This window comes from Sciurus vulgaris (genome assembly GCF_902686455.1).
Source record: "Sciurus vulgaris genome assembly, chromosome: 4".
Lineage (NCBI taxonomy): Eukaryota > Metazoa > Chordata > Mammalia > Rodentia > Sciuridae > Sciurus > Sciurus vulgaris.
The window spans coordinates 162,052,127-162,079,504 of NC_136464.1; the positions used below are offsets into that span (position 1 = coordinate 162,052,127).

The 27,378-nt window shown below is 32.6% G+C and overlaps 1 protein-coding gene across 7 annotated transcripts in view; it reads right to left on the minus strand.

Annotated features, from left to right (window-relative positions):
* Positions 1 to 27,378, minus strand: part of PAN3 (poly(A) specific ribonuclease subunit PAN3) — a 161,868-nt gene that overhangs the window by 70,223 nt on the left and 64,267 nt on the right. For 6 of the 7 annotated variants that reach the window (XM_079138575.1, XM_079138574.1, XM_079138573.1 and 3 more), the window contains one exon: positions 15,409 to 15,556. In XM_079138575.1, the coding sequence (XP_078994701.1) occupies positions 15,409 to 15,556 (148 nt within the window). Of the gene's footprint in view, positions 1 to 15,408; positions 15,557 to 27,378 lie in introns of those variants that run through there. The other variant, XM_079138577.1, reaches the window with a different exon arrangement.

The following is a 27,378-nucleotide window of genomic DNA, read 5'->3' on the forward strand; positions in this document are numbered from 1 at the left end:
ATGTACTTTCCCACTTAAAGAAAGCACGTCATCACAGCTTCTCTTTGGCATAACCACGTTGCCAGCATCAGTATGCTTGTGCTTTAGGGCCTTATTAAGTAAAATAAGAGTTACTTGAACAAACAGTGTAATACTAAGACAGTTGACTGATAAAAAGGACAGCCAAGTAATACACACAACATGGATATGTTGGACAAAGGGATGATCCATGTCCTGGTTGAATGAACCAAGAATGAGGGAGATTTCATGACACCATTCAGAATTGTGGGCAATTTAAAATTTATGCATTATTTCTTAAATTTTGGATTTAATACTTTTGGACTATGGTTGACTATAGGTAACTGAAACTGCACAAAGGGAAACCCAGGAAAGGAAGAACTACTGTAAATTTTGTTATTTCAATTTGAAAAAATATGTACTAAGCAACTAGACATGGTTCCTGTCGCAATGCAAGTTGTATTCCAGTGGCTGTAAAGAGGTCTCCCCATCCCAATATATATAAAAATGGAAAGTTCAAAGTGTAAGAAGTTCTAAAAAGGAATAAACAAGGTAACATGATGAAAAATGATAGAAAATTTCCTTTATGGTCTTTTTAAATAAATGACATTTTAGCTGAGATCTGTATGAAGAGAAGGAACCAGCCATGCCATGGGAAGAATAGAACATATGCAAAGAACATGAGTCAAAAGGAGCTTGAACTATTTGACAATATGGCCTGAAATGAGTATATTAAGGGAACGAGTAACAGATTACAGAGGTATACAAGACACAGATTATGCCAGCCACAGTAAAGGGCTTGGAATGTACTCTAATGACAATTAGCCATTATTTGATTTATATTTAAATTACTTTTGCTACTACTTGGAAAAGAAACTGCAGGGATAGACCAGTTAGGCTGCTTGAGGAGTACATAAAAGAGGGGATGATAACTTGGTCTAGGATGAGGCACTGATAATGGAGAGAAGTAACCAGTTTATATAATATGAAATAATATAATGAAATAATATGAAATATCATAATACTATAAATATATATATAATATTATAAATAATGAAATAATATAATATGAAAGCCGGGTGACAGGATCTTATAGACTAGATGTGGGAAATGAAGGACAAGGAAGCAAATAATTTTAAGCTTCTTATTCAAGCATTTTTCAGAGAGTTGTCATCAGTTTACTCAACTCATAAGAGCTCAGACAAGAAAAAGGCTTAACTCAGCAAATAAAATGTAGAATAAAGATTAACAAATTTAAAAATGACCAGAGGTAACAAGGCAATGTATCTTAGTTACTGTAGGATGAATTCTCCTTGGTAATTAAGAGATTTTTATCATCATTTAGCTGGTTAAAGAGGGAACTGAAGTGGATTCCAGTTTAGGATTTTTGCTACCTACAATTTTTTATAACATATAGAAATCAAGCATTCCTATGCACATGGACAACAGCTCCTTCACAGTCATACCAAAAATCTAAAACATGAAAATTTTTAATATGCTAACAATTTTCTTTCATTTATAAACATATGGAAAAGAAAGTAAGGTAGGGACGGTTCCCCCTCCTTGTACCAAGACCAGTGATTCTCTACTGCCCCAACCCTCCTAAAGCACCAGTTCTTAGCAAGGATTGGAAATCAGAATTACCTAAAAGACTTCATGAAACAGACATTACAGATATGAAGAGAAAACACAAGAAGGATCTGTGTGAGAAATAAAATTGGTAAATTTAAGGGGGTTCCAAGTTAAGAATGTACTTTCTTCTGGAGACAGAGTGTATTAAGGACTGAACCCAAGGCCTAGTGCATGCTAGGTAAAATACTCTACCACTGAATTACATCCCTAGACCTTTTTATTTTGAAACAGAGGCTACTCTAGGATGGACTCAAACTTTGGATCCTCCTGCCTCAGCCTCCCAAGTAGTTGGGCTTAATATATGGGCAACACCACACCAGGTGAAGAATATATATTTCAAAAGTATCTTGGGGAAATGGTGCTATGCATCCTTGGTAAGTCATTAAAAGATTAGCAGTGAGCCAAGTTAATTTTTATAAAATTTTAATTGACCATTTCTAGTATTAATGGTTCAAGCCATGAGAGAAATCCATGAAAGACAGAAATACTTCATGAACATAGGTAAACTTCAGCAAGAGAACTTTGTCTTACTGTTCACCAGTATTGTTTAAATTATTAAAATGGCAAAAACAAAAAGAGAGAATTACTTTTCCCAATTATGTTTCAAACAGACCATCCTTTTTTTTTTTTTTTTTTGGAGGTGGGACCATGTTCCCCACTGATTTTGGTTCAAACACAGTATTAATTTATGATGAGACCAAATCTACAAATATGCTTAAAAGTTTTTCCAAGCCAGTTCTCCATGGGTAATAATCTTCTTTCCTGTGAACATAGATACATACAAAATTATCTTCAGAAGTTGAGAAGTAAAAACCCCTCAACAAAACTTTAAATTTCTCAAAAATTTTCAATACTTAAAAAGTTGGACATCTTACTTATTTTACTAAGTCATTTTATTTAATCTAAAATTATATATTTCTATTAAAACTAATTACTTTTCATGGGACAAAGCTTTCATACAGCAACTATTTTTTTTTAGAGGAATAAAGATGGAAAACTCAAGAGCTCTCACATTAGGGAAATGAAGTAGATTTCAGAAAGACTATCAACCTGATGTATGCCAATAAAACTATTATAAAAGCCTACTTCAATCCTACTCAGATTTTATGACATCCAGAGGAAGCTCTAAATCTTCCTCAAAGAACAGATAAAACATTCAGAACACAAAATTAATATGCAACATAAAAAATGCACACAAACTGAATAATGTATTTTTCTTCCAAAGGAAAGTCACAATTCCAATGAGTGTCATTTCTAAAACATTAAGAAACAATTTACTTACACAAAGCAAAAAAAACCCTCCTCTACAGAAGAGATGAAAATGCATAACCAATTTTGAAATGAATAGTATGTTAAGTAACTAGTAAGAATGAATAATAAAATGGAATATAAGCACATAAGAAACACATTCTTCAAAATTTCAATTATCCACTATGGTATTTTTAATTTAAATAAAGATTTTTTTTTTATTAATAAATTTAGGAAAGGGTGTATATATATATATATATATGAAGTTATTTAATATAACTTTTTTCCTATTGTTTTTACTTAAGAATAAAAACAACCATACAAAGCTACTAGCTATGAATTTTCCAATTACACCAGTACATTTGTCTTTGAAAATTTCTTAAAATATTAATATTCCAGCTTAACAATATGCATGTGGACAGTCTAGTCAAAAGGGTAAGAAAACAGTATTCTAATACAGGACAAATCAATTCTAATTCTAATTCAGAACAAGTCAAACCTAAAAACTCATTCTGTAAAAGTGACAGGGAAGATGTATACTCACAGATTATTTCATAGCATCATGATTTCCCCATAGATCTTACTTATAAATGTTATTGGATTCATGTTAATGTTATTAGTTTAAACCCAATATAAGGAAGTATTTTTTTAAAATGTTTGGATAAAAGTTATTCCCAGAATTCATTAAGGGGGGTCCCTTTATCTAAATACTTGCTCTGATTCTTCCTACATGTATGCCTAATTTTGTGGATATTATTTGCTTTTACCTGAAAATTAGATTCTGAAGAAGTACGCATTTTATACATTTTTCTTTTTTAAAATTGGTGCTTGTAGAACGTCATCTTCTATATTCAAATGTATACTAGTTAGAGGGTAACAAGTTAAATACTACTAAAACAATACTTTAAGATGTGATGAAACAAACCCAAAATCTAGATTCACGCACCACTAACCCTTGGATTCAAAGATTCTCTGCTCTTTGTGATACCTAATACTATTTTGCTATCTGCCAGTACACTCCTGGGGAAATTTCCCACCTCTTATTCTATGAGTAGAGGAAAACTCAGATCATTCATCTATATATGAGAGAGAGAATAAGAGGAAGAAAAAGAGGAAGAAGAAGACTAGGAGGAGGAGGAAGAGGAGGAGAAGAAGGGAAGAAAACCAACTAAAAATTATAGAATAAGACTTTGAAGATAATCACAAATAAAGGATTCTTTTGAGAAGTAAAAAATAATTCAGGTCCTTTTCACCTTTAGGCAAACATAAAGGAAAAGTGTAAAATGTTTAGCTAACAACTGCATATCAGTGACATTTCAATTATAACACCATAAATTGTTTTAAAAATACAAATATTTTCATTATGAATAAAAACAAGACAGATTTCAACTCACTCCCATAAAACTTTATTTACTTTTCCTAAAAAGTAAAATGTTAACAGAAGCCACGTGGATCTGGTTAAAATAAATGCAACTTGGTTTCCTTCTCTGGATTCTCCCTAACTAAAGAGTATCAACAACTGATTAATATAATCTTACTTTAGTTTGGCGGAATATCTATTCATGACAGATGATTATGTGGACTACAGAGGAAATATCAATAAAATGAAAAGGCTTTCTCACAAAAATTTATTTAATCTCATTGATCAAATACTTTCAGTTCTTAGGACAAATTTACCTGAATTTTATCAACCACATATTCCTCAACAATATTTGGAGACCAAGTGTGTACTCCTACTTTCCTTTCTACATACATCTCCACACAGTGATCTTTCCTGGGATTTAACATCAGCCTTGCATCAATAGCTTCATTTTCAGATGAAAATATCAACAATTAATTCAACAAACATCATTATAATACTGACCACATGAAAAAATGCAGGACCTGAATCCCTAAAAACATGATCAACTTGTCCACTTTTTTAAAAAACCACTGTGAGGGTTAAATTAAAATTTTAGGAACTTTACTCCCTGAGCCGGTAGTAGTTAAGTTACTTTGGTCAGCATAATATTTGGATATAAACAGAACAGTGACCTATCTATCTGTTCCCAAACTTGGTCAAATGACCTGAAACGAAAGAATCTTTCCTAGCCTTTTCAATGGTGACAGTCTTTTCCTTCAAAACTTAGATTTAAACAAAAATCAAAACAAAACAATGACAGGAGAGGTTTTAGGTAGGAAATTAATTTTTTTGGATTAAAAGAACCATTTTTTTTCTTCTTAAGAGTGAATATTTATGAATAAACAGTATCCTTCATTCACAGTGATAAATTACATTGTTTTGTTTATACACAAAAAGTTTACTCCAAAATTTGCTCCAAGTGTCTAATTATGAGGGTTAAAGACAAATATTCATAAAATGTAATGTGAGAAAGTCAGATACAGTGGCATAGGTCTATAATTCCAGTGACCTGGGAAGCTAAGGCAGGAAGAGGATTGAAAGTTCAAAACCAGTTTCAGCAACTTAGCAAGGCTGTAAGCAACATATTGAGACCTGCCTTAAAATAAAACATAAAAAGGCTGGGATGTAGCTCAGTGATTAAGCACCCCTGGTTTAATCCCTGGTACCAAAAAAAAAAAAAAAAGCCATTTTAATTTTGGATTCCTGTCTTATGAACACAAGCTTTTACTGAATTAAAAACAAAAATTACAATCTGACTTCAAGAAAATATTGTGAGGGCTGGAAATGTACCTAGTGTAAAGCACATGCCTAGTAAACATGCTGTCCTGGATTTAATCCCCAGCATCAGGAAAAAAAGAAAATGAAAGAAAGTGTTATGATTCAATCAACGAATACTGTTTCTCTAACATTAAGTACAATTTAGTAGATCTTTTATAACAACTTTATCTCTTTTTTTTTGCTTCTTTTCTGTAATAGTTGTAAAATATATATACATATTAAAATGCCACATGTAAATGAAAGATATTTGACTACTAACTTCAGATCCATAGGGTTTAAAATTTTAACTAGCCACAGTTATTTTTGTCTGATTTGACATTACCAAAGCAGAAGAAATCCCTGTTGCCCAATTTTATTCAATTTGCATTTGCGATCCTGAATGAGCTTCAGTGGTTACCATAACAATAAATTCAACAATAATTTCAGTTATAAAACACAGACATGAACCAGAAATGAAGCAAAACAAGCCTCAGCCAACGGATAATTAAAAGGTCTTGTTATCTTACTCACTCAACAATTCAAAGTCTTTTTCTTATTTGCCCTATTTTTTATTGGTGCATTATAATTGTACATAATGGTGGAATTTGCTGTTATGTATTTGTATATACACATGATGTAACAATATAATTAGGCCAATATCATTCCCTAGTATTCTCCCTTTCCCTTACATCTTCTCTCCCCCACCTTTTTCTTATTTTAAAAGAAAAAATTAAAGTATTAAAAGATGTGTTTGTGTTCTTAGCCCTCAACAGACTAAAAGAAGAAGGAAAGGTTTTTAGAGAAAGGAGTGGATAAAGCCCTGAACAGAGCACTTGTTCTTAAAATGAAGTCCCAGGACAAGAAGTAGCATCAGCTAAGAACACATTAAAGGAATTCATCCAGGACTACTAAGTCAGAAACTGGGAATGGGACTCAGAAAGCGCTGGGTTTTAACAAGCCGCTAGTTGATTCTGATGGACTCTCTAATTTGAGAATTCTATCCTCAAGGAGAGAATACTGAGAGCACAACAGAGTCATCAATAAAAAGGCACAAAGAACTCAAAAGCAGATCTAGTAAACTTTCCTGAGCATAGCTATCCACACAGTGATTTTAGGCACTAAAAATTTCAGAGGAAAAGAGAAAAAATCCTTAACTTTCAAGGAATTATAATCTAATACCTTGGGGAAGAAGGCCAATGAAAAGGATAAAGAATTTAAATAAGCAACATTAAAACAAACTGCTCTATAAACCTGGATACCTAAAAAATATCAATTGTATCTTGGTTCAGCACAATTATGGAGGCACACATTGTTGAGCATGTATCATCGAAAAAGAATATTTGGTTGGAAGCAAGAGAACACTAAAAATTTTAGCAACTTTTGTATGTAAAAATTGGTAAAAGAAGTCCTGACAACTAAAACTCAAAGCTCCTCATATTAAAAAAAAATTTTTTTTCAAATATCCTGAAAAGATTCACGTTTCTTGATACTAGATAAACTGGTTACTGTAGCTGCTTTATTGATGTTTTAAAAGTAGGCACAGGACAAGTTGGGTGTGTGGCCACATCTATAATCCCAGCTACTTGAGAGGCTAAGGTAGAAGAACTGCAAAGTTCAAGGCAGCCTTAGCAATTTAGTGACACAGGAGGTGAAGATGAGCTTTAAAATATATATATATAGAGAGAGAGAGAGTCAAAAAATGTAAATGAGAGCTGGGGAGATAGCTCAGTGGTAAAGTACTGCCCTAGCATGCATGAGGCCCTGGGGTCAATCCCCATCATCACATAAAAATAAATAAATAAACAACGAGGACTAAAGATTTTTAAAATATTTTTTAAAAAGATGTAAATGAGATAATATCTCAAAATGCTTATTGATGAAATAACCGGGATCAACAGTTAAAATTTTCTATCTAAAGAAGACTGAAAAACGAAGTCTAGCTACTTAAAATAATGGAAGTCCATTCCTGCTCCTCATTGCTATCTTCCTTCTGGCTGACTAGAGAGATGCTTAAGAAGCCATTTGATCTGAGCCCCTAATGAGCTATATGAAGGACAGCATCCTAGCTGATCCGTACATCTGTCCTGAACTGTTATTAAAACAAAAATTAATTCATCATGTCTAGTCTCTATATTTGGGATCTATTTGTTTCAGCTGTTTAACCTACCAATACTTCTGTGGGCAATAAGATTATAGCCCACAGTTGACTACGGCTTAGAGAGCAACTGGTGACTAAAAGCATATTAACCTCCTTTTGATCTATACTGTTTTCTCAAAGGTGTATCACCCATCACCCATCCTTCAAGTGACTATTTGTTGCAATTTATTTTTATAGAAACACCATTCTAAAATTCACATAATCACATCTACATTATGGGAAAGCGCTTATGAAATTATAAGAAAACATTTTATTTCAAACATATCAATGTGTTAAGAGATTCATGACTAAAGAATTCATAACTAAACATTATCAACATAAACACTGTCACCTCTAGGTTTTTGCTAGCACTCATGCACATTGGGGCTTTAAGAACTCCTTTCCTTTACTAATTCCCTTCCCACATTTCCTACTGTAGGGAAACTGCACACCTCAAAGATGGAGTAAGTCAAGCTAAGAATCAAGGAATAATTCAAGAAGTAAAAGGGGCTGTACATCCAATTCATTCCAACAGAATTAGAAAGCCACTCCTAACTATACACATAACACACAGCATAGAGAATTTATTCACCCAACACTATTTGTCCACTGAGTACCTAAAATGTACGAGGTATCGTTGAGCCAAAAGGTTAGAAAAGAAATAATCCCTGGGGCTCTCAGCCTATTTGATCGAAGTGGAGGTCGGGGAAGACTGACTTTTAATTCTCCACATTCAGCTAAGAATCACAAATGTTCTTGGGCATTTACATGCTCCTTCTTTTCATTCAGAATCACTACAACATACTGATTCACCCAATTAAGCAATTTTATATTGCTAAAACATAATTTCCTTAGGCATCTCCACCTATGAAATACAGGTAGACTTCACAGGATTTTCTATTTACAGAGTATGTCAAGGAAGTCTATCTGCCATTTAAAATCCCTTTTAAGTCTAGTACAAACACACTCTTCTTTTTGCTATTTTTCATCACCATGTTCATTTCTGTTTACTGACCCCTATTCTCCTATAAAGATTCACATGTCACTACACAATGGAAATTTAGGTTTGAAAGACTTTAAAAATCATTTAATAAGATCTTCTTAGAGAAATAAAGACTCTAAAACACAAACATCAAGTGGCATGTATAAAACCACATAATCTCTTTAGCTGAAGAACTGGTATCACGTTCTAAAGGCCATCCATTCACAATCCAATGAAAGCAGTCCAAGAGCCGCAGAAGACTTTGCTGCAGTTGTAGATCACCAAATTTGTAACCTATATTTAAAGGAAACACCTGCTCATTTCCCATCCAGCCCCTACCCACTAATTATGGAACAAGACAGCCATAACAATGTGATTTAAACAGGAAGTCCACAATAAGAACCCTCAAACCTAACACGACAAATTAACCAGGGATTCCCCAACCAGTAGAATCTTATCTACCAGTTTAAAACCTTACCTGACAGGTCTCCAAGCCAGCTGCCAGCAGCCATATCCCCCTCTGCGCCATAAACGTCTTGCCTCAGTTTCCTGAAATTCCCAACTGTGATGGGAATATAGACAGCTGGCATTCCCAACCTGGTTACACTCCTACAGTTCTACTGTTAACAACCTTCCCTGGAATATATTAGTCTGTATCCATACACATGCATACACAGAGCAGCCCCTTCTAGGATGAGCTCAACATTACAGAGCAATGAGAAAAGCTTCTCTTCAAAAAAAAAAAAAAAAAAAAAAAAAAAAAAAAAAAAAAAAAAAAAAAAAAAAAAAAAAAACAGAAAATCTTGGGGACCCCTGATCTTAATGGTAAAATAATTAATTTTTCAAACTTATATTTTAATGTAGAAAAGAATTCTAAAACAAGAGACCTTTTGAAAGGTTTGTGTGAGACTGAACACACCTGAAAAACAAAGCAGTTATAAAAAAAAAAAAAAAAAAGGAAACATGCAATTTAAAATAATACTTACAAATACTTTAAAACTGATTAAGAGAATGCTTTAGGACCTCAAAACACACAGTGACTCTAGTTTTGATGCTGTTAAACTTTTTCAACAGACACATTGTTTCTCATTTGACTATTATTCACCTATATACTCTTGAACATTTTTAAAGTTCTTCAAAGAGGTTTACTGAATCATTAAAATTTACTATACTTAAGAAATATGCACCAGTTTAGAAAACTATTTCCCAAGACAAAAATGAAGCTTTACTAAATGAGTATTTATTAAGCACCATTCTTGCCTAAATTTGTTCCAAATGAGAAATGGCATGGTCCTTTATTCTTAAGGAATTTGTAATATGCCTTGGAAATCTAGATTAGTATCTAAAACCATTTCAAGAATATTTTAATGCTGAACTACTTCTATTAAACTTTAAAAAAAAATTCAGAGAAACCAGTTCAGATTGAATTATCAAAATAAATTTGTGGTAGAATTACTTAATTATCCCACAGAATCCATTTAATGGTAGACTCTCAAAAACTAATCACAAGAAAATCTGTTTATAGAGTTATACCATATTCAACATGCTGATGTTTAATAACTACATAAATATTTCCACAATTTTTATTTTCAAAAATAATAATAAACACAAAATAATTAATATAATTATTTATATATTAATTTATATAATATATATTATATATTAATATATAATATATAATAATTAATGATAGCTACAGTGTTTTTGAGTGCCTTAGTGTACAGCCTAAGATATACAAAGAAATTTTAAATATAAGTTTAGATAATATGCAAAACCACAGATTCACCCTATTGGAAATTTCCTACTTTCCCAATGGCACATTCCTTAACAGGATCTCAGTGTATTAATACAGCTTAATAGACATATCTGTAGATTTGATTTTACCCACACTAGTGTTCTAGTCCTTATCACTGGCCCAGTTCACAATTTTTTTACCTATATAATTTATTAATTTAAATAATATTTTCCTCAAGTTTGCCCTACTCTTTCTCTCAGTCTTACAAACATCAGTTTTTTGAACAAACACATATGCAGAACTAGTCTAAAGAAGAAAATAACTTACAGGAGTAGAAAATTCCATTAAAAAAAAAAAAGAAGAACCAATAGTAGTGAATGGAAAACAGACAAAAGAGAGGTTTTAGTTCAGCATAATTTTCATTTTTATTCAAACTGTTTAAGTTCAAACTGGAGAGCCCCTTTGTAGCTAATAAATCCTTTATTACTATAAGTGATTAATCACAAAATAGATAATTTGTCAAGAAAGCCACCTCTAAACTGCCACTACTAAACCTTAGTTTACACCTAGATCAATGACCAATAGCAGATTTCTGCCTAAGTGAACAACTATGCAATTTAGATGAATTTAACCTCATTTTCTCATCTTATAATATGAAATGTCACAGAGTGAATGAATCACAAAATTTTATTATTTCCTTAACATAGAATTTTTAGAACTAAAAGGGATCTTCTTATCCAAACCCTTCAACATTGTTTGAAGACTATTTTTAACATTTACATTTATAAAATAAAATATTTTAATATTTAAGTAAGAATGAATAAATATTCATTTCCCCTTTTCCTTTGCTTTTCCTTTTGCTCCCACACCTTTCCCAAGAGTAAAATAAAAATGACAATATCAGCCATTTTTGCCCATCAATATGAAATCATCACTGTTAGGACTACATAATAAATGATCATTTAATATCTCAAAAAACTGGATTAGGAACATAAAATTTTCCTTAGGTTTGTTTTTTATTAAAAAAAAAAAAAAAAAAACAGGGCTGGGGGTGTAGCTTAGTGGTAGAGCTTGCCTAGTATGTAAGTGGCCCTTGGTTTGATCCCTAGACTGCAAAAAGAAGAAGGAAAAAAATCTACAATAAAACTGGCAGTAAAAGAAAACAATTAATAATGATGCAAGTTTAATATCATTATTATTCTTCTCCTCAAACTAATCACATGAAATTTGCCATAATTTATAATTAATATAAAGAATGGTTCAAAAATCTGCACTACCGTTGTCTTGAAAGAATGAATGTTTGGAAATGCTGAAGTTAATTTCTTATTTATATATCAAAGGTAACATTCAAATTCAAGAACTCATTTCTGCCCCTCCTAAATGCTCATAATAATCCAGCAGAACAAAAACTGTTTAATTCCTGTGTTACGACTGTTGATGATGTACCAAGCACACTACCCAGAAATTTACACTGATTGTATTGCTTGCCTCTCTTAAAATCACTTTTAAACATACTGTGGTATTGTCAATTTAATACTGCTATAATTAAAAGTATACTAAGACTTAGCTTACCAAGTTTATTGTCAAAGTACTTTTAGGAAATTTTTTGCTGAAAAAAGAATACCCAGCAGTTAGCTTTCATATTAAATTATTTTTGTGGCATAGAAGATTAAAGCATAAACTACTACTTCATATACTTATCATAGCATAATTTTATTTCTAAAGATTTATTCAAAAAATGCCCCACTATGCAAGATATATTAGAAGAATTTAAGACTACATGTTATTTAAAAGTATTCTTACTAAAAAAGCAGTCAGGATTTTAATTTTGCTATAGGCGCTAAACCTGTAGTTCCTAACTTTTGAAGGCTGTGAATCTCTGAGAGGACAGTAGATGCAGTACCAGGGAAAAATGCATATTTACAAATAAAAGAATATACATGTAACTATAGAGATTCTCAAAGACAATAAAGTCCAAGGAAATAACATGCCTTAAATGTTTTTTTAAAAAAACACGTAGGAGACTTAGAAACATAGCTATTATTCATAGGCTAAATGTATATAAAATAGCTAGGGTCCACAAATCCTTGACCTCTTAAAATGGATAAAATGCCTGTATAAAATTAAACAAACTTAACATATTACATATTTTTAGTACTTTTAATACCTTTTAAATCTATTTATGAATAAATTCAAATCATTTCCTTTTTACATTGAAATTTTTTTATTAAAAATTCTTTACATATCTTAAGTGATTCAAATTTTAAGGAAGAAATTTTATTTACTCAGGGCAAGACATTTATTTACTTACTGTGCAAGACATTATGCTCTTGTTCCTTATAATTTTCAGAAATGCAAAATCTTAGCAACTAATTCAACTTTGCTTGAATATTTTTATACCTCTGGTCAAAAAAACATTTAGATACGTATTTTCCTTTACTTTAGAAAAATTACATTGCTCTAGTTGACATAAGTGCCAAAATACTTAAGGTTTCAAATTTTTTAGTTTGGGGATAATTAAAAACAAAAGAAAGATTTGTAACAAAATTATCAATGTAGGGTTGCTCCTACAGTACACAAGAGATATTAAAGACAAATTATGTCATCACCAAGGAAGGTAAGTCTACAGTCTTATGTATCCTATAGCCTAAAGCAGAAATGTCAAGAATCTTTCCACCCCTTAAAAAATATATTTGCAGGCAACAAATGATGGAAGATATTAAAAATGTAAAATGGTGTTCAGACTGAATGGCAGACTTAATTTTTTTCTTTGCTCATCTCCAGACAGTGTTAAGAAAAAAGAAAAAATATGAAGAAATAAATGCAAATCCATTCACCATGTCAGTATTTTTGGAAAATATTTTAACTGAGCTGATTGTCATCTGAATAAACACTTTGGAAATAATAGAAGAATTCAAGAATGTGTTTAAGTATAATATATTGATCTATTTCTAATGGTTCCAGAGTATGATTACTTTTGCCATTAATAGATGATTTTAATGTTAGAATCATACAGAAGAGTAAAGAGTTTCTCAGTTAATCTAGTTTTTAAATTAATTAATTTCACCGTACATTTAAATTGTGATGCCCAACGGGCACTGAAACACCTACCCACAAACAAGTTAATACTACTGAAAAGCTTAAACAAGCACATGAATTAATGGATTTTTTTTAACTAAATGTTTTCAAAATCTAAAATTCCCTTTAATATTTCTAACTTCTCATTATTTAAAAGCTTTTTAGGGAGCCTGAGCTTGTAGCTCAGTGGTAGAGTATGTGTCCAGCATACATGAGGCTCTGATTTGATCCCCAATACTTGGTAGGGGAGATGAAAATAGGCTATTTAAATTTAACGGCAAGCCTGAAACAGTCTGATCAAATACATTAACAAAATATTTACTTGTGACAACAAAACATTTTAAGAAAGCCCACTGTTTTTCCATCGGCATATATATATATCCCATTATTGTGGGTGCTTTAAAACAAATATATAAAGGTAAATTCAGAAGTCTGGACAATGTCTCTTTAAGAAACTTGAGAAGGACAGATGACAAGTAGATTATGCTCTTTAATGTGAACACAGCTCAATGGGAGAAATATCATAGAAATGCATTACTTACAAGTAAAACTTTTAGGCTACCAGAGATATTCAATTCTGACACTGCTCTCTAGGTAAGAAGGGAAAGTTTATAAATTTAACTGAAACCTGAAAAAAATCATGGTAGAAGAAATGGTGAGGGAAGAAGGGAGAAGAGAATGGACATGAGTGGGAAGAGCAAAAGAGAAAGAATGAGGGGAGAAAGGAGGCACTGGTTAAATCCTTCACAATACAAGGTAAGTTATTTACCGAGTGTAACAAGCTCTAAGTTACCCATAATACTTTATATGCTAAAACAGATGCTCTATTCCATAGAGTTGACTTAATATTCTCTTATTCTTGATTTAGATATCACTATCAAAACCAAGATTTATCTATCTTGGACTAAGCCCTGGAGGCAGTATTAGTTACAGAAAGATCTAGATGTATCTTTTGGTTTTGTTTTAGTGTGTCTATTTCATTTTATTTATGTTTTTTAAAATGTCCAAGATCAAGGGATGATTTTCCAAAATAGGTTCTAGAGATACAATTTGTGTGCGCAGCTCAAATGTTTTGCAGGGTAACCACCTGCTCAACACTTACTATGAATTCAGTACAATTTTGCCTACCTTACTTTCCAAACCAAGACATACAGCAGTAAGGATGGTTGATCTTAATTATCTAAAACATTTAAAAAATTTTTATATTAAAATGAATGTTACAGAGTAATTTAAAAATTGCATGAATTTTGAAGTTAAAGAGAGATGACTTCAGTGAACCATAAGTCTCTCAAAGGGTCACTTTGAACTATGCCTCAGAACCCTTGAATGCAACGGTCAAATCCTTCTGCCATTATGGGCACACGTGGAAGAAAATGACTGAGAAGCAGTTTTCCCTATGTAAAAAAAACCATGATGCAATGCAGTACAGTTCTTTCCTACTACTGTTTATAATACTATACCCAACTTTATAGCTTTTATAATCAAACTTCTGAAATGTAATGTATCTAAAGATGTTTTTAGAATGATATTTTTTCTAAGAAATTTAGTACAAAAGGAAGGTTTTTGAATCATATACACACATCAGTAGTCCCTCTATTTCAGATGCCTTTACAAATGCTTTTTGAGTAAAACAGCATTATCATTAAAAACTAGGGACACACCAAGGTAGAGTTTCTTCCTAAACATTAATTTTTCTCCCAGAAATTTATTTTTGTGCTTTAAAAAAAAAGCCTTATATATAATTTCATTCATATTTAAATTTTGCTTTAAAATTCTCAACTACTTATTTGACCTATGTAACAAAAAACTAGAATGTAAAGTTCATAGTATGTTCAAAAGTGAATCATCCAAATATTCAATTTCAGCTCTGATAAATTAGTAATAAATGGTGCTTACAGATATGATATCTGGAACTCACTGGAAATAGTTACTCAACTTACCTGGTGCTAATCCAGCAGTAGCAGGGCTTCCCATGGAAGGGTGAGAGAAAACTTGAGAGAAGGCAGACATATTTGACTGGGACACGTTACTCAGCCTGGAGGTTGATCCTCCTTTAGGTATAAACTCGCTTGCAGTAGGATTTGGTGTCTATTTAAAAATCAAATATAGTAAGTTAACACATTTTTAGGCCCCCCAAAAAACATTGAATGTACTAGGCATTACTCCACAATGTTTTATTTACTGAGTAAAGTATTTTATTGAAAGGTTTTACAAGTGCTTTAGTTTCCACACTTTGGTGTAGTATGATTACATTTCTAAAGGAAATTTGATCATCCAATTTGAGTTCAATCTCAGTAACATGTAAAACCTGCCCTTACTGTCAAGCTTGCATCATTATCAAACTATCTTAACACATTTTAGAGAACTGGGAGGTTGAGACTACCTCAAAACTGAGCAACAGTTAGTTTCAAATTTAGTACCTTTAAACTACTTCTAACCAGGATAAAGGTCAAAATTACCTTTCTTCCAAAATTAATCAATTCCTTTTTCTTGTAAGCACAAACATTTCCCCAATATTGTGTCATGCATTTAAGTAACAGAGGAAAGAGGCGGGGGAGGCAAATGTGGAAGAAAACATGATGCAAGAAAAAAACATGTAAATATAAATACAGGCCCCAATGTCTGTGCAGTATTACTGTGTGACTCGTATTAAAAATATTTAAATGAAATTAACTGGAAACATTTTTCGTAATGGTACTATAATACAAGTTCTTATATTCAAGGAGTATGATACCTCTGGCTCTAAGAACTGCTAGAACATTAGGAGACCTTATATCAAATTCATTAAAATTCTATTTTGGTCCATGAATTTCCATAGGACTCAGATGATGAAAAGATGAACTACTACACAACCCAAGAACAACTTCTTTATTTGATATAAAAGACAATTTAAACTACCAAGAGTTCAAAATACCAGGTTCAAAATACCAGGTGTAGAGGGTAACAAGGCCATGGATAACCTGATTTATAAACTCTGAAACAAATAATATTAGCAGGATTGGGGATATGGCTCAACTGGTAGAGTGCTTGCCTTGCATGCATAAGACCTTGGGTTCAAAACCCAGCACCATCAAAAAAAAAAAAAAAAGTAGACAAATAATATTAGCAGTTATGAGCCAGCTAAAATTAAACACACAGTAATAAAATATAGAAAAAATGCTAAATCCAGACTTAAATAAAATAGAGTGATCTGTACAAAGACACAAAATTGTAAAAAGAAAATTATAAAAAAGACACAAAATTGTAAAAAAGAATAATCAGGTCCAAACCAAAACATATTTTCCAAAGAGGAAAAAATATCCTTTCTTAAATCACATAAATATAGTTTTTAAAATCCTTCAAAGCCTCAAGTTTTCAAAAATATAGTGGCATATTTTTTTAAATGAATGGCCAATTAATTTCTGGAACAGAAAACAAGCCACTGCATTTTATTTACATAGTACTCTCTAATTTTAACGGAACAAATGGCTACTAACATATGAGACAAGTATGTCAGAGCTCATATACATTAGTTAACCTCAACTTCTTAGAAATGAAGGTCAAGATTAAAAAAAAGTCATCAGATATCTTGGCAAAAGAGTCCAAAATGCCTATGGAAGTTGAGGACTTCAGGATTACAAGATTACTAGGGAGATAACAAAGCTATACAAGGGAAATCAGACACACATAGGAACATTTTTAGTATCTTCCTGAGAAATAAGCATTACCTTTTCACACAAATCCTACCAATTCAGTGAATAACAGACTAATTTCAAAGCTGGGTTCCACCAACTTAAATCTATTTTAAATTATTTTGAAACTTTTCTTTTCTTTTCTTTTCTTTGATACCAGGGATTGAACTCAGGGGCACTTAACCACTGAGCCACATCCCCAGCCCTGTTTTGTACTTTTTAGAGACAGAGTCTCACTGAGTTGCTTAGCCCTTGATAAGTTGCTGAGGCTGGCTTTGAACTCGTGATCCTGCTGCCTCAGCCACCAGAGCCACTGGGATTACAGGTGTATGCCACTGTACCCAGTTGAAAGCTTATTTTTAAGGAACCTAAAAAGGAGAAAATGGAAGGAAAAGTCCATTTTACAATCAACAAACATCACATATTAACTGTCATTATAACAAACTTCTAAAAGGGTCTCTAAATTTATTAGAGTAGACATTATTAATATTAATCTAATTGGGCTGGGGTTGTGGCTCAGTGGTAGAATGCTTGCCTAGCATGTGTGAGGCACCGTGTTCAATTCTCAGCACAGCATATAAATAAATAAAGATATTGTGTCCATACACAGCTAAAAATATTTTTTAATTGATCTATTAAAATTTACATACTAAGCTGCAACTTCTAGAGATTAAATAATCACAGGTACCAAAAACTACCTAACAGAAAACTAAAATTAAGAAGTGAAAAGGGTCTAAATTCTTCCCTCCTTTCCTAATTTACTAACCCTTGATTGGGTAGTTTGGGAGTTTATTTTATTCAGCTGTGAACACTTAAGACTGGAGAAAGAAAGAAGGACTTAGGCAACAACAACAACAAAAAAATTACACAGAATTTAGGTGGTACAACAAAATCTAGAAATAAAAGCAGAGCTATTATTAACAAATAATATAAATTAACTATAGACAGATCAGAGAACTATCATATATAATTAAAGAGATAATGGAAGACTAAAGTCTAACCTAGAACAATTTTCATAAAAAATTTTCTTTAAAATAATAACTACAAAAAAAAGATGCATTCTTAAAACTTATTTAACATTACTAAATTAAAATATAAATGAGTCTATAAAAACAAACAGCAAAAGAGCATATGCATACACCTTTAATATGTTTATTTGGGGAAAGTGAAAACTTGTAACTAAAATCGATCACGTTAAAATATATTTTTAAATATATTTTATTCATAAAATAAACTATTCATTTTAGGTTAAAACATATTTTTAAATATATTTTATTCACAAAATAAACTTCATTTTAGGTTTAGAAAGTGAAGAGTCTATCTAGGAAGATTTGAGAACATGAGTTATGCAAATTATTTGTCTAACTTTGACAACACTAACATATACATGGAACAAATAATTGAAGTTTTTACTGTTTTTGCTCTATGATTAAAATAATTCCTTCCTGGGCTAGGGATGTAGTTTAGAGGTAGACTGCTTGACCAGCATGCGAAAGGACCTAGATCGAATTCTCAGTGTCACAAAATATTAAAAACCCCTTCCTAACTACCTAGATTAATCTGTATAATATTGATTTTTAAACTTTTTTTTGTAAAATATGCATGTAAGTCCTAATTTCTATTCACAACTTTAAATCCTAATTTGTGTTCCTATCTTAAACAGTTTTAAATGCAGTGACGGTTTTGGTTTTAAGTTTTCATACATCTAAATTTACCCTGTAATTTTTGGGGGGTGGGGGAGGGGAGGAAACACCAAGAGCTTCTTATACAGTGAAGTCTCCAAACTGACAACATCTCCCAACATTTGGATATGATTTCTACTTGAAATCTCTGGACACAAATATACTAAATAAAGAGTCCATGCCTTTGGCTTTAAAAAAATGACATGTTGTCATGTTATTAGATCTTAAATGAGACATTTCAATCTAGATATCCCATCCAACCCTTCTGATAATTGCCTATCTACAAATAATCAACAAAGGCTTTTTACAAATGAAGTAACTTTCTGATGAGGTTTAATATAATTTTATGCATTTCTACTACTCCACATAAGCTGGTATTTTAAAGTAAAATTCAGTATTTAATATTCTGGTAGACTTCACTAAAGAGAGAAAAATACAGTAAGATACCCCAAAATTAAGGGACTATGCAATAAGATAAAAACTGGAGCCATTAAAATTTTTTTCATTAGGAAGAAAGAGGAAGAGGTTTATATTTAATGAAAATACAAGATATTATGTAATATTTCACTTTAAAATGGCAACCAAAAAAGGGGTCTATGAGAAACAGTTGTCTCAGAGTGATTGGATGAATGACTGAGAAACTATTCATATTTCAAAATACTATTTGGGTTCTTTTTGAAATCACAAACTCATAAAACCATTAAACACCTTCCATGGTGTGTTTCCTTTCAATAAGCTCAGCTTGTTTTACCTATCTTAATGGCTTCATATAGGATATCATTAATCTTTCTATTCTGAGTAAAACATGACCCTGTGACTTTTCCTTTTTTTCCTGGCATTAGGGAATGAACCAAGGGCCGCTTAACCACTGAGCTACATCCCCAGCCCTTTTTAAACATTTTATTTTGAGAAAGGGTCTCGCTAAGTTGCTGAGGCTGGCTTTGAACTTGTAATCCTCCTGCCTCAGCTTCCAGTCACTGGGATTACAGGTGTGCACCACCACAATTGGGTCTGGTGACTTTTTCTTAACAGTTTTCTTAAGATGTAAGTGACATAGAATAAATTTAATATATTTTAAATATAAACTTCGTTAACTCTTGAAACAGGCATACAATCAAAACACCATTATCCAAATCAATTTAATGAACAAATCCATTATGCTAAGTCTTCACAGGATTTTTTTTAAATAACAAAATTATTTTTTTAAAATTTATTTTGATCCATTGTAAACAAATGGGGTAAAACTTATTTCTCTGGTAGCACATGAAGAAAAGTCATACCATTTGTGTAATCATACATGTACATAGGGTGATGTTTGTCTCAATATTATTTTTTCGCTTCGCCCCCCTCTCCCTCCCATTCCTCTATACAATCCATCCTTCCTCCATTCTTGCCTTCCTCCCACCCCCCATTATGTATCATCATCTGCTTATCACAGGCTTCTTTTAAATCCCTTCTTTCAAGAAGCTGAGGCAGGAGGATTGCAAGTTTGAGGGCAGTCTCAGCAACTGAGACCCCATCTAAAAATGTAAAAGAATGGGGGATGTAGCTCAGTGGTTAAGGTACCCCTGTGTTCAAACCTCCAATACCCCAAACCAAAACATACCCCATCCAAAAACATTATTAAATCCCTTAATCCACCACAATCCCCATCTTTCTAGACTCCTTTCTCCAGATAACCACAGATCAGCTTTCTACCACTGTATGATTTTTCTAGAATTTTAAGAAAATAAATTATACATACATATGTATGTGGTGTTTTAGACTGGCTTCTTACATTCAGTATCAAGACTCATCCATGTCATTGCATCTATCAACATTTCATTTGTTTGATTAGTAATCAATAATACACAGTACAATTTGTTTATCCTTATTTATTTAGGCACTGGGGATTGAACCCAGGGTGCTCTACCACTGAGCAACATCCCTAGTCCTTTTTATTTTTTGAGACAGGGACTTATTAAGTTGCTCCAGCTGGCCTCAAACTTGGATCCTCCAGTCTGAGCCTCCCATATCACTGAGATTACAGGTCTGCACAACCAAGCCTGCTCAAGTTGTTTAACCTTTCATCTATTCGACATTTAGATTACTTCTGGTTTGGAATTATTCCAAACAAGGTGCTATGGGCAATCACATACAAATAACTGCGTACATGTGTTCCATCACTCTTGGTTAACAACATATTAACATTATTGAGTCTCCACTTATTTAGGTCTTTAATTCCTCTCAGGAATGTTTCATACCTTTTTACACACTGATCCTTAAGTATTTTATATTTCTGTTACTGTAAATGATATAATTTTTAAATTGCAGCTTATTATTTTGTTGCTAGTATAGTTTCCTATGGCTGTTGTAATAAACTATCACAAACAACAGAAATTTTCTCACAGTTCTGGAGGTCAGAGTCCAAAACTGAGGTGCTAACAAGTTCACCCTCCCTCCAAAAGCTCTGAAGAAGAATCCACTCAAGCTTTTCTCCTAGTTTCTAGGGGCAACCAAGCACTCTTTGGCATTTGGCTTATAACCACATAAACTCCAGTTTCTGCCCCATCTTCACATCATTTTCTGTGTGTAAATGCTCTACCTCCATTTTATAAGGATAATTATCACTTAATTTAGGGGGCACTGGATAATTCAGGATGATCTCATCTCTAGATCATTAATTACACCTTCAATCTTTTTTCCACATAAAGTAAAATTCACAAGTTTCAGAGATTAAGATACAAACACATCCTTTGTGGGGGTTACCATTCAGCATACTACATTTCTACAATACAGAAATAAAACTGAGTTGGGTAATCTGATTTTGTATCATGCTACATATTATCTATCATGCTACATAGATAATAATGTCTCTGGAAAGACATTTTTACTTATTCACTTCAAATCTGAAAGTCACTTATTTTTTCTTATCTTAATGCATCAGCACAAGCAGAAACATGTTAAATCGCAGTGTTGTAAGCAGACATCCTTGTCTGTCTTCTGATCTTGGGGGGGAAGCACTTCATTTTCCAGCAATGAGTATGCTATTAGACAGTTTCTTTTTTTTAATAGATGCACTCATCAGGTTAGGAATGTTCCCTTATATTCCTAATTTGTTGAGAACTTTCTTCAGGAATGGACACTGGATGTTAAATACTTTCTAGTGAGATGATGATCATATTGATTTTGATTGGCTAATACAAATATGTCAATAGATTTTAAAAATATTGACCCAACCTTGTATTACAGAGACAAGTTCCACTTTGTGGTATGTTATCCCTTTACATAATTTGATTTGCTAAAACTATGTTAATAATTTCTTAAAAAAAAAAAAGATTTCTGCAACTGTGTATACAAGTGTTACTGGTCTGGAGTCTTCTATCAGTGAATGTCTGGTTTTCATATCACATTAATGCTAACCTCATAGAGTAAGTTGGGTTTTATTCTCTCCTTTTCTTTTTTGCAAGTTTGTGTCAAATTTGCACTACTTCTTCCTTAATATGGGGTATTCACCAGTGAAGCCATTGGGGCCTTCTTGTGGGAAGGTATTCAATTACAAATTTAATCTCTTTTTAATTTATTTATAGAGAGAACAGGTTAATAATATATTAAGTAGTTTGTGTCTCAGATTTTTTCTGTCTTGTCAAATTTATTGTCATAAAGTAGTTCATAATTTTAGTAGTCTTATATCATCTGTAGAAATTAGTGATGTCACCTATTTCATTCCCAATATTAGTGGCTTCTCTCTCCCCTTTTTTTCTTAATTATCTGCCTAGATGTTTATCATTTTATAGGACTTCTCAAAGAATCAGCTATGGTTTCATTATTTATTCTCTATTTTTGTTTTCTATTCTATTGGTTTCTGATCTGATTTATTTTTTCATGATTTTCTTTAGGTTTAATTGGCTCTTTTTTCTAGTTATTAAAGGTATATCAATGATTTGGGAATTTTTCCTCTTTTCTAATGTAGAAATTTGGTGCTATAAACCTCCCTATGATTACTGATTTCATGGCTTCCCATACTTTTGATGTTTTCATTTTCATTCGGTTCAAAATAAGTATACACTTCTTTGATTCCTGAGTAATTTAAAAGTATATTTATTCATTTTCCAAACATGTATTTAACACAATCCAAAGATCTTTCTATTACTGATTTCTAATTTAATTTCACTGTAGTCAAAGAACATATTTTGTAGGAATTGAGTTCTTTTAAATATATTGAGACATTTTTATGAATTGGTCTGTCCTGGTCAATGTTCCATATACACTTGAAAAGAATATGTATTTGGCAGTTGCTGGGCAGAGTGTCCTATAAGTGCCAATTAAGACAAATTGGGTTTTAGGGTTGTTCAACTCGCCTATCTCCTTACTGATTGCTTGTCTTTTCCTTCTTTTATTAGCAGTGTTCGAAACCCTTAGAATTATTTGTCACCATGCAGTGCCATCAGGCTTTGTCTCACATGTTTGAAAGCTCTGTTGTTAGTTGCATAAAACATTCAAGAACAGTATATCCATACTCTTGTTTGATGAACTGTCATCTTTATTATACGATTCTCTTTATCCCTGCCTGGCAATATTTTCTGTTTTGAAATATACTTTCTGACATAGAGTTGTCTCACCTTTCTTTTCACTAGCATGGTATAACTTTAAATCTATTTTTGTCATTTGGTTTAAAGTAAGTTTCTTGGTAGCTTCATATAATTGAATATTCCATGCTTTTGAATCTAACCTGAAATCCCTGCATGTTATGGTATTTAGACAATGTATACTTAATATAATTAGTGATGACTGCATTTAAATCTACCATCATGCTTTTTTTTGATTGGTTTGTTCCATCTAATATTCTTTGCTCCATTTTTTCCTTTTTTTCATTCCTGGTTGTTGTTGTGGTTTTTTTGGGGGAATTAACTGAGTATTTCTGTGATTTCATTTTATCTCCCCTCCTGACTTACTAGCTAAAACTTTGTTCTATTACTGTAGTGTTTGCCTTAGATTTTTAAAGTACATATCCTCAGCTCATCACAAACTGTCTTAGTCTGCTAGAGCTGCCATAACAAAATACTAGACATTAAACAACAGAAATCTAATTTCTCAGTTTTACAAGCTAGGAGTTCAAAGCAAGGTACCACCAGGGGTACTTTCTTCTGAAGCCACTTTCCTTCTTTTCTACATGGCTGTCTTCTCAGTGCATCCTCACATGACCTCTTCTCCTATGTGCTGGCATCCTTTTGTAAGTCATGTTCACTTAGGGCCCCACCAGTATGAACACATTTGACTTTAAGCAACTCTTTAAAAGCCTCAACTCCGAATACAGTCACATTTAGGGATTAGAGGTTAGGGATTCAACATATATCAATGAGGGTGGGGGTACTGACACCAAACACCACCCAGCTTTATTATTACTTCAGATACAGTATTAAAAGTATTTCCATATTATATTTGTATGTCTCCCCGCACACTTTTTTTGCTATTATCATATTTTTCTACATGTTATAAACCTTATAAGATAATTGTTACTAGTTTTGCTTTGTACAATTATCTTTCAAAGGGGCTTAAATTATAAGGGAAAAGGTTTCTTGTATTTTATTCATATAGTTACTATTTCTTGTATTATTCTTTCCTTTGTGTAGATCCAGATTTCCATAGGGGATCATTTGCCTTCTGTCTAAAGTCCAACCTTCAATATTTATTTAAGTATTTGTCTGTTGGGGATGAATTCCTTCAGCTTTTTAATATCTCAAAGTATCTTATTTCACTCTTTCCTCCCCCTTTTTTGGGCAAAGTTGGGTATTGAACCCAGGGCCTCATGCATGCTGCACAAGCACTCTACAGCCAACCTACATGCCCGGCTACTTCATTTAAAAAATAATAATATTTTGAAATAATTTAAGACTCACAAGAAATAGTAACTTTCACCACATTTCTCCAAAGATGACATATTATCACAGTCCCATGAAATAGATATTGGTGTGATAATTTTAATTAATGACGGACCTAATCTGAACTTCACCTGTTTTCATGGGTACTCACTCACTTGACTGCATTTTTTTACAAGATTTTTTCTCCAATATATAATAATAAGTTGACATCGCTTTTCCTTCTATGCTTAAACATATTGTAATACTCTTTTCTGGTTTCTATTACTTTGAATGAAAAGATCTGGTATCTGTATCTTTGTTCCTTAAAAATGCACACCACCACTGCCCCCAGGCTGCTTCTTTGATGTGATTTGGTAATAATTTTCATGTCTCTTGGACTTGTGATTCACTGGGTTCTTTGCATCTATGGGTTTACAGTAACAAATTTGGAAATACTTGGGACAAATATTATAACTTTTGTCTTGTTTGGTGCTGTATTCTTTTTTTTTTTTGGGGGGGGGAGGTTTAGTGGGACTTGAACTCAAGGATATTCAACCACTAAGCCACATCTCCAGCCCTTTTTTGTATTTTATTTAGAGACATGGTCTCACCAAGTTCTTAGCACCTGGGATGTTGCTAAGGCTGGCTCTGAATTTGAGATCCTCCTGCCTCAGCCTCCAGAGCCACTGGGATTACAGGCATGTGCCATCGCACCCAGCTGCTGCCATATTTTTATAAATATTCTTGACCTTTGTTTTCCATCATAGTTAAACTTGTTTAAAAATTAGTTTGATCCTTTCAGGTCTTGCTGTAACAACAGTTTTTTTTTTTTTTTTTTTTTTGAGGGATCAGGGGAGCATTTATTATTATAAGGCTAATTTGGCAAATGTCTTTCCATTACCCTACTTCATACTTCACCAATTATGAAGTATTCCATGTTGACTGGTGAGAATAGGAACTATTCTAAGTCTTGGGTGAGCTCTAAGAATTGTTTCCTCTGATCTTTACAGGAATTTCTTTTTCCAGTTCAATTAACTTCCTTATTCACTCACATTCTCTGATCAGTTCTCTACAAAATCTTCACAGTTCTTTCTGTGTAGGGACTCTCTCTTCATTAGTACTTTTTATTGTGACCTACAGTATCTGCTGTGAACTTCCAGTTTGGTCTTCTGAATTTAGGAAAATGCACCAGGCCTAGAAATTCTCTCAAGGCAGTTAGCTGGGGGTCATCAGAGGGCTCACCTCATTTGTTTCCCATTTCTCAGGGATCACTGTCCTTCAATGTTCAATATCTAATGTCTTGAAAACCACTGTATCATACATTTTGTTAGTTTTTTTTTTTTTTAGCTGTTTCTAAAGAAAAGTCCAATCCCTGTTCTTCCATCTTGGCCAGAAGATGAATCTTTTGATAATACTTTTCAAAACAAACAGGAATTCCTTATTTGATCTTAAGTTATCAATATATAAATTTCAGTCAACTCTTGTTTTTTGTTTTTTTGATGTTAGGTTAGACATCCACTAGCAGAGAGGTGCTGTGCAACTATCATTTCAAATACCTTATTAGCAAATCAACCTATTTTCTCAGAGTTGATTTCCTTTTCAAGTTATGTTGTGCTTTGTTTTTTTGTTGTGTATAATGTCTTTCTAAACAGATAAATTGTCATAGTTCAATAATCCTTTTGAGATCTCTGAAATATCAAGCTGCTGAGTTTATTCTATATCCTACATATTTCTCAAATTCAACTTCTACCCATGTCACTGTCAGTGCCATAGTTTAGACCACCATCATCTACACCCAGGCTGATGCAACACTGTTCCAAATGAATGACTTGACTACAAGGCTTTTCTAACTCAGTTCATTGTCTACATTCCAGCCAGGATAAGAGACAGCAAGAGAGAAGCACAAAAGAAAAATGAGAAGAAAGAAGAAGGGAAAAGGGAACAAAAGTTCTGTCTGATGACTTTATTTTTAAAATCTAATTAGATTGACCAGGTCAATATTCCAGTTCTTGGCTGAACTGAGTCCATTTAAAAAATAACAGCAGCAGCATATGTTTAAAAAGAACTAAAAAACCATAAACAAAAATAATAAACAAGGAAAAAAAAAAAGAAACAGAAAGTGTGAACTCTTACAATTGTTTCCTCTGATCTTTTCAGGAATTTCTTTACCTTATCTACTTACTTTGTTACAAAATCCGAGACTTCAATCTTCCATCATTGCTACTTTTTCCTCCCTTTTTGGGTAACAAAAGAGCATAGTTAGGACGAATTTAAAAGAGTCATGTCCAAAGTTTGTGTGTGTATGTACTGGCAAAAGCAAAAAACAGTGAATTATTTGGAAAGGCAAAAGATGGGATACTAATAATGATGGAGAAAGGCACAGAGAAGGGAACTTACATGTCTTACCAAAATGATCTTAAAAGTCATAAAAAGATGAGACCCACAGACATAAGAGCAGTATTATTAAAAGTTATTTTTACTAGTCTTCAGTGTTCACATATAACAAAGAATGAAGAGGTACAGAATGAGAAGGAAAAGAGAAGTCAAATGGCTAACCAGAACCTGAGTTCACATTTCCACAAGTTGTTTTCCTTTTTTTTTTTTAAAGTCAGTTGTTATTTCCTCTTATGTTAAGCATATCCAAATATAGTCAAAGATTTATTAGCAAGGGCTGGGGTTGCAGCTCAGTGGTAGAGCTCTTGCCTAGCATGTGTGAG